This window comes from Oryzias melastigma, linkage group LG17 (assembly GCF_002922805.2).
Source record: "Oryzias melastigma strain HK-1 linkage group LG17, ASM292280v2, whole genome shotgun sequence".
Classification (NCBI taxonomy): domain Eukaryota; kingdom Metazoa; phylum Chordata; class Actinopteri; order Beloniformes; family Adrianichthyidae; genus Oryzias; species Oryzias melastigma.
In genome coordinates, this window is record NC_050528.1 from 31270944 (window position 1) to 31279285 (window position 8342).

An 8342-nucleotide genomic window follows, 5' to 3' on the forward strand; every position below is an offset into this window, starting at 1 on the left:
CATGCATGAAAAATCTTGCTTCTACAAAATGTTTTTAAAAATACTTAAACTAGTCATTATTTGGAGTTTTTTAAAACATTGATAGTAAATATCAACTATTCCTTTGTATAACTACGTCCTACTTCTATGTTTTACTATTTTAATCGTTTTTCTGACTTAATAATAAAAAGGTACAAATATGTTTACAACTTCACAATCACATTTGTTTCTAGCAAACAAATGTCTATAATAACACTATGGTTTGTGCTTGTAAGGTATTTAGCAATGATTCTGAGTGTATATTGATCATGTCTTATTCAAAATTAATCAAAGTTTGATGAATTTTAGCTTATTTGCATTTTCTAATTATTTAACTATTTTAATAATGAATTTACTGCCTTTTTCTACAGTAAAAACATTGTATTCACTTGATTAATAACAATAATAATTTTGAATATTAATAAAATGATAATCTTCTGTTTTCAATGACTGGTTACTCAATAATAAATCAATCCCATTAAATTTTACTAAATGTTGTGAAGTGTCAATCAATCAATCAACTTTTATTTATAAAGTGCTTTTCATTTCCTTGAGGCAGCTCAAAGCATGTCCTACTATCACACACGCTTAGATTATTTATTCAACCCAATTCTTGGATTATTATTGATATATTGGGTTACTTTTTGAAGCAATGTCAATTTTGTGGATTATAGAGGTTCCTTTTTATCCCAATTTATGTATTTATTTTTTCCAGATGCAAAATAACTCAGAAAAAAGTGAGTTCCTTTTTAACCTCAGAGTTGCATTAAAAATAACCTTACTTATTATTTTTAACTATAAAGTTTTATGGAAACAAGTAGCCTTCACAGGAATATTTATGGATTACAATTTTTATTTGCTCTCGACATATTTGCTACATTATTGCTTGTTGAAAAAATCCATGGAGCGCTTAATTAGAAGAGTCACCTGCAGTTCTTCCCTCTCACTGAAGAACTGCGCTCGGCTGTCTTCTGCATGGACGGGATGAGGAAGATGGAGGCCCAGTTTGCTGATGGGCAGAAGAAAGAAGAATTAAAACAAGAGGATGAGAGCACAGTTTGTTAAAGTCCTTTAGGAAGAAGCAATCAAAGTGTCGAAGTTCCATAAAAGGAAATGTCTCTAAAGGGAAACATTTTGCTCTGATCTGCAGAGTCTCAACCATAAGAGTTAATATTCCAAAGCATATCCTACTGTTTCTGTGTCCTCAGATCAAGGAACTTCTCTTTTACATCCAAGATGACATCTGTTGCTCTGGTATCTGGAAGTTTAATTTTGACCTGAAAGCAGCAAAAATGTGTATCATATATTAAAAAGTCTTTAAAAAAACATGAACATTTTCCATTTTCTACAGTTTCATGTGAATCCATTACCAACTCAAATGTGAATTTAGGTTCAAAGGAGGAAATAAAAAGATTTGATGAAAAAGTTTGATGAAACATAAAACCTGCAACGACTTTAACTTAACATTTCACCATACATTTGTGCTCAGAAAAACTCATTTTGAGTTATCTTCTTTAATATGTTCTCCATTGTTTCTTTGTCACACTTTTACAAAGTGATTTTCAGATCTACGTTTTGTTTTCTTTTTGTAATTTACTATAAAATAAACTGCACTATTTGAAAAAAATAAAAAAAATGGTACCAGCAAGGCTTCACAGCACATGGAGGATGGGTCTTTCCTACTGAGGCCAAAAAACACGTCTTCTGTTCCCACACTTTGTTTAAGGATAATTTCATACCTGCACAAGACATTAGATATAAAATATTCAACCAGCACATGATCTGGACAATAAGTTTACACATTTCCAATAACAGTTAACATTTTCTGGTGGCCTGAATGTATGTTGGATTTGAGTCTCACTCAGGTTGAGGCCGCGGGTCGGCAAAGTCGATGAATGGAGAGCCTTCAGCCACCTCTTCCTCATTCCAGATATCCTTGCTGTTCTTCTCTGTGCTGGCACTTAGCTCTATGTCAACAGCATATAGGCAAATTCACACTTAGCCTAAGAAACAACATTTTGCAAAAGTTTGAGATAAACAACTATGAATGGTCACTAGAGGTGTCACAGTTCTTGATTGAAAACTGAAGCATATGCTAAATCTTAAAGCCAAATCATAGGACAAGTGAATTGTTGCATCCTTACACTAACTGGTATGCTTAATTTAGAAGGAATTTTGCATATATTAAGGATTCAATGATACACTTTCTTCACAATTCGGTTCAAACTTTGATTTTTGGGTCTTGGTTTTCAGTTCCAAATCTGATTTGTGTTTTACAGAACAAAAAAATTCTGAAAGATCATTTTTAAATTTGCTAATAAACAAGTGACAATAAAGAAAAAAAAACTTTCAGAGAACTTTAACTAAAACCTAGAGTGATCTAATAAAACAATAAATAAAACATGTTTCATAAATTTAACACAGTTGTTTTTGACGCTTTAACTTAAGCAAACTTGTATGTAATAGAAATGCAAGGATTCACTTTCCACACAATTCAATTCACGGTTCAGTTTTGGTTCAGAATTGTGTCAACCCCAGTATTGTTTTATTATTACACGAGCCTTCGTATACGCCAGGGGTCGGGAACCTTTGACAGTAAAAGAGCCATTTGGGCTCATTTTCTACTGATCAAAACCTAGTATGACCTTCTTTTTTTAATACTGAAATAGAATTATCTCTATTTTTTGGCACGAAAAAAAGCATAAATATAAAAAGAACATAGCATCTCTCAAAATCTGATTTAAAAATTTTTTTTTAACTTATTTTCAAAAGAAAAGCTGCTCTGTGCCAAACAGGATCATCTCAGTGTAGAGTAACCAATGTTGTGCAGCATAAGATAATATGGTCTTTTAACTCATAAAATATCAAACTTTTTACCAAAGTTTTTCTTTATATATAAAATCTGTTCATTCTGGGGGTAGAGTTGAGAAAGCAAAACGTCTTCAGGTCAACAGGATGTAAAAACCTACATAGTTTATCATCTATGTGAACCTCAGACATCAATTTATACATTTAACTCATCTAAGTTAAATTATTGCTAATTAAGTCATCTTTACTTTAAAGAATTGCTATTTTTATTTTATTAATTTATTTTTTTCTTTTTCACATCTTTGTCCTCGGCAGTCTTCCACTGCTGGGTTTTGTTATTTTAGTTTGGGGTTGGATCTTGGTAGTCTTAGTTTGTGGGCTTTGTTTATTTGTTTTCTTTAGGTAGTTTTGGTTAAGGGGAGCTGCTGACTCTGACGGTCGACATGTCTGGATCAGCAGTATCTCTGACTTATTTTATGTTTGGTCAAGGTGACACCATGGAGAGATAAAGGAGCCACATGTGGATTTGGAGCTGCAGGTTGCAGACTTCTGGTAGAGGCCAAATAAAGGCTGTCCTTATTTGTTTCTTGCTTACCAGCAAATTTAGAAAATGATTTTTTTTCTTTTTTTTATCATATATTGAATGGAAATATAAAACCCAAAAATATAGCTTTGAACTAAATCATGGGAAAAGTGAATTTTGAAGCTCAGTTACCTTCTTTATGCTTTTGTGGAGGGGGACCTATTTGTCCAGGACCCAGCTGTGCAGATGGAGTCACCTTCTGTTGAATTAAAAAAAAAAGTATTGACATATTTTCTGTTTATCTTTCTGCATCAGTATTTTTAGACCTTACGCCACAGTCTTCCTCCTCTTCCTCGTCATCTTGCGTGCTGGATAACAGGGCAGACAGAGCCCTGAGAGTCTCCCCGGATGATAATCCCACATAATCCATTGAGAAAAACGTGTAATTCAACAGATGTAAAAAGTTCAAACACAAAAAGTTATAAAAAACACAAACAATACTGATAAAATATATTTAAAATACCACAACGAGAGTAATATCTGACCGATACTGAAGCTAGCAGCTGCTATGCTAGCTAAGTGCGCGTCTACAACTTTGACTCGTCTCCATGGAAACAACAGGGTTTCCGGCTGCCATGGAAACCGCCAAAAAAAGAAAGAAAAGTAAAAGGAATTTATTAAATTAACAGAGGTCCTTTTTATTTTTTAAGAAAAAGCTGTTTTTACTAAATTTAAATTTTGTAACAGTGTGTGTGGAGACATTTTTAGCTTAAGACATAAATTGTTTTAAAAATATATCTGTTTATGACAAACAGTTAAATATATATATATTTTTATAAAAATATGTAAAGTTTTAATGAAATGCAAATTTTAATAATGTTAATTAGTTTTTTTTAATGCATTTAAATGAACAAATACGATTTTACAACCATCGTCTGTCTGGTAGGCGGCGTCATGAATCATGACCCTCCGCGGACACCGTAGCTGATGTATGGCCCTAAGGGATCATGTTCAAGGTGACAGGTGGTGCCATGCCGGGAGCCGCGCGCGTGCTGCCGCTCGTTTGGGCTGCTGAAGCTACAGATGGCGGGGAGAAGGAGCCCGCGGCCCCGCTAAAGCTGGATGACCTGTCCCTGTACAGCGCTCCGGAGAAGCCTCTCTATGTGGAGCCGGCGGCGGGACAGCTGGAGGAGCATGTCGCCACCCTCAGGAAGTTAGTTGAGCCCTACACGGGATGGTGCCAGGTCACCTACGGTAAACTGAAACCCAAAATGGAGAAGCTCGTGCAGTCCGGAAACGACTCGTACGTCTACCTGCAGAACCATCCCAAGGACTTCTACGCGCGGGCGGGAATCATCGGCTTCACGGGCGTCCTCGGATTATTCCTCGCAAGAGGCTCTAGGGTTAAGAAGTTAATCTACCCCGCTGGTCTGATGACCCTCACCGCCTCCATGTACTACCCGGAGGAGGCGGTGACCATCGCTAGGTCGACCGGGGATGCGGTGTACGGATACGCGGTTCGGGGCTTCGCTGCGGCGGAGAAGATCTTCAGCCCGCAGAGCAAAGACGGAAAGAGCGGCAAGACAGAAGCGAAACCATGACGGACGGACGGACCGGATGTCACCACGCAGCAATAACGGATCCCTCAGCAGCAGCTTTTCTAATAGATGGACCCGGACGGGTTCACTCTGTCTGCACTATTCCTCATGCTTTACTCAGGCCAGACTTTGCCTTTAATGATTTACCTCTGCTTCTGATTGGAATGTATATTTAATGTAAAAGGAGATCAATATTTTGCTTTGGATAAAAATACTTGAAACACTTTAACTCTATTTCACATGCTGTCTACTGTTACATAAATAAGAGGGGAAAACCTACAGTACAAACCAAAAAAGAAAGTAAATATATTGAAAGTATTGTTTCCTAATGATTTATCACTTTATTACTGTATACTGAGAGTTTTGTGCGTTTGAGCGAATCTTCTTTACAATCTGCAATAAGAAATAAAGTCCTTCAAAACAGAAAACATGGATGACCTCTAATGTGACAAAAATACTCACCATATATTCTTAATTTGTCGTACATTTTAGGTTGTAAACTCCACCTACCCCAAAGAAAAGATTACAATGTGACTGTTTAACATTTTTATTTGCTTCACCCAAAAAATACAAAACTTAAATAGGGGTTCATTTCAGGAGAGCAGCACCAGCTTCTCGTTCAGAGCAATCTGTGCCTGGGTCAGGTTGGACAGGTACGTCACCATCAACAGGTCCTGCAGCAAAACAGAAGCATTTCCATGTTGAAAATGCAAATAACGGAATTTCACAGAAACAGCTCCAGCTTTACGGTTATGGAGACATGGGACTATTTTGATCTTCAGAAACTCGATAAGTTACTATAGGTCAAAAAAGTCGTGCATTTTGTGATGTAAACTACCTGGAAAAGCACTTACATTGATGTTAGAATTGAGCATGTTCTCAAAGTCTTCAGGTGAGATGGTCGGCACCTTGTTGACCAGGTCTGTGAGGAACCGGCCGACGCTGTTATCTGCTGCCACTTTACCAGCCTGGAACAGATCCAACAGGTTTACAGCATTCCTCCAGAGATCATCGACTTCACTTTGTCAAATGTGCCAACATGGGATGTGTTCCTATATATTTTCTGGTGTTACATTTTCTTAGTTGCAGCCTGAATACTCACCAACACATCTTCAATGTATGCCAGCACAGTAGTCAGCATGTCCTGCACCCTGGCTGCAGCTCCAGCCACCTGGGACAGGTCAGAGGTCAGACCTTTGGAGCGACTCGGAGCCTCCCGTGTCCTCTGAAGAAGGTCCACTTAAAACAAAATTAAGTTCAGTTATGTAAATGTACATTTACCTTCAAACAATCCTCACAAACACATGTATTTTTGAAACAGTGACATACTTTTTTTTTTTTAATCCAAACACTCAAATGTTTTATCCCACTGGAGTATCTCATACTTACCACCTATTCTCTCAGTGTCGTAATAGACATATTTGACGGTGAGTGGGGTAAACATGACGCCGACGGTCTTCCCTGGCACACCCATCTGTGCGCTGTGTAAGACATACACAAACACCTTCAGATTCCTCTCTGCCTTTACATGATCACACAAGTGCAACGCAGATCTGCTTACCTGAGATAGGCCCGGATGTTCATTTTCCCACTCTGCAATGCTGTGTCCACAGTCAGGTGAATGGGGTTGGAGGCTTCACGGCTGTAATACTCATGGATGAGCACAGAGTGTTCAGTGATGTCAAAGCCCGTGGCATACCTGGAGGAAAAGGGTAATTTATTTTAAAACTATACCCGTTGAATAAAGGTATCCGCATACAAACAGCAAACACACCATCCGATGATGACCTCCGTGGGCGACACCCTCTTGTGAAGCTCATACATGTTTTTTGCAAACTCCATGTCCACAGCGACCTGTTGTCAAGAGGACATATTTGACAGATGATCACTCCTTCGAAAAAGAGAATCTGCAGATTTCATTTGAGATTGAGAAAACAAATGACTGAGTTTTTTAATATGACTGAGATTTGGGCTACAAGTTGGAAATTGTCGTTTCTGATTAAGTCACCAAATTAAGCAAAAAGATCAACCAGAACAGTCACACCAATCATAATATTAGATGCATACGAAAATCAACATTTTTAACTGGATCTTTCAACTGAATTGACTCAAACACTTGCTAAGACATGCAAGTTGTCTGTTAGAAAAAACCTTACTCAATGTCTATATAACAATCTGAAGTTTGACCTGACAACATTTTGACAGGTTCAGGTGTTGAAATCAGACAAACTCTAGTTTGTTTGTTTTTTTGTCCTTTTTAAGCAACACAATTATTGTACGCCGGCATTGATCACAACAGCAGTAATAGTACATAAATAATTAAGGTACAGATAGATCGTTTTGATAAATACACTTCCTGTTAAAGTGCATTTAGACTTCATGCTAAAACGGTACAAATAAATACATAAATGTTGATTATAGAAAGGGACGTTGCATGATAATCTTCTTCACCTTTGGGCTTATCCCATTTAATTAACATTAAAAATGTCAAGTAAATATGACAGATTTTAGCTATTTCCATCTGGAGCCCCCTTGATGAGATGGGAATAAATAAAACGAGCTTTTTTCAAGATGTTTTTTAATTAAAAAATACGTTTTTACTTTAAGTTCAAGTGCAAAAACATTACATTTCTTTAAAGTTTAACTTACCTCATCTTCTGACTCATTGTGGGGGACAGAGAAGCAGTTCGTCACCTCAATAGAGTGTTTGTCAACTGTACCTGAAAACGAGAGAAAAACAGACATGTTAAACGTTTTTTATTTTAAGTATATAATTACTGAACATATGCTATTTAATATGTTAATACAAGTCGTAATGTTAAAAGATGCTAACCAGATGTCGGCTAGCAGCTGGACTTGTAAACCAGCACGCGTTAGCTAGCTAGCAAGCTAAAGCTAGCCGTATGCTAGCCACCCCCGGCACTCTGTAAACATTCATCCCCGCCGACACGACGAAAACACGATATTACCGCTTACCCAAAAGGGTTCCAATCACACGGCTGGCTCCTTCATTCCTTCGCTCGTACGAGTCGCTGATAGAAGCGAGAACGACTGGATGGATTTTCACCACCGGCCCGTACACCGACATCTTGAAAAAAAGAGGACCGGTCACCGGCACGCGCGAACACATATACTGCCACCTAGAGGCTGGAGGCCGAAAAGCCAGCAATCATTAAACTGATTTAAAAATAAACTCACAAATATTTCATTAATATGACTAAATATAGACACATAGGGGAGTGTTTGTGTTGTATTTGGGTTATCTTTCAGTTTTAATAATGCTTTAAATTATTAAAATTATTAATAATTCAAAATATATTCATTTTCGATATTTAAAAGGGGATTTGAACAAAAATATTTTAGGTTTGGAGCAGAAATGTATATAACATATTTTT

At 37.2% G+C, this 8342-nt stretch overlaps 3 protein-coding genes across 3 annotated transcripts; 1 reads left to right on the top strand and 2 right to left on the bottom strand.

The window, feature by feature from the left end:
• Positions 1-851: 851 nt before the first annotated feature.
• On the bottom strand, positions 852-4056 carry dnaaf6 (dynein axonemal assembly factor 6). Its single transcript, XM_024279072.2, has 6 exons — positions 3681-4056; positions 3542-3608; positions 1880-1985; positions 1661-1757; positions 1210-1295; positions 852-1027 (listed from the first exon to the last, which is right to left on the bottom strand). The coding sequence occupies exons 1-6, from the start codon at positions 3777-3779 to the stop codon at positions 898-900; spliced, it is 585 nt and encodes a 194-aa protein (XP_024134840.1). The 5' UTR covers positions 3780-4056; the 3' UTR covers positions 852-897.
• A 225-nt stretch (positions 4057-4281) lies between these two features.
• Positions 4282-5375, top strand: LOC112150633 (MICOS complex subunit MIC26). Its single transcript, XM_024279059.2, has one exon. It carries the CDS (start codon positions 4357-4359, stop codon positions 4948-4950), a length of 594 nt encoding a protein of 197 aa, XP_024134827.1. The 5' UTR covers positions 4282-4356; the 3' UTR covers positions 4951-5375.
• Positions 5376-5478: 103 nt separating this feature from the next.
• On the bottom strand, positions 5479-8084 carry eif3f (eukaryotic translation initiation factor 3, subunit F). Its single transcript, XM_024279046.1, has 8 exons — positions 7924-8084; positions 7597-7667; positions 6722-6801; positions 6509-6646; positions 6337-6428; positions 6050-6186; positions 5802-5915; positions 5479-5621 (listed from the first exon to the last, which is right to left on the bottom strand). The coding sequence occupies exons 1-8, from the start codon at positions 8075-8077 to the stop codon at positions 5541-5543; spliced, it is 867 nt and encodes a 288-aa protein (XP_024134814.1). The 5' UTR covers positions 8078-8084; the 3' UTR covers positions 5479-5540.
• Positions 8085-8342: the final 258 nt, after the last annotated feature.

Coding starts and splice junctions, on each gene's coding strand:
- dnaaf6 (XM_024279072.2), bottom strand. CDS start 3,779: ATGGATTATGTGGGATTATCATCCGGGGAGACTCTCAGGGCTCTGTCT. Junction 1,758..1,879: donor GACCCGCGGCCTCAACCTGA/GTGAGACTCAAA, acceptor TGTCTTGTGCAG/GTATGAAATTATCCTTAAAC. Junction 1,296..1,660: donor TGTGCTGTGAAGCCTTGCTG/GTACCATTTTTT, acceptor TGCTGCTTTCAG/GTCAAAATTAAACTTCCAGA.
- LOC112150633 (XM_024279059.2), top strand. CDS start 4,357: ATGTTCAAGGTGACAGGTGGTGCCATGCCGGGAGCCGCGCGCGTGCTG.
- eif3f (XM_024279046.1), bottom strand. CDS start 8,077: ATGTGTTCGCGCGTGCCGGTGACCGGTCCTCTTTTTTTCAAGATGTCG. Junction 6,647..6,721: donor ACGGAGGTCATCATCGGATG/GTGTGTTTGCTG, acceptor CTTTTCCTCCAG/GTATGCCACGGGCTTTGACA. Junction 6,429..6,508: donor AACATCCGGGCCTATCTCAG/GTAAGCAGATCT, acceptor TGTCTTACACAG/CGCACAGATGGGTGTGCCAG.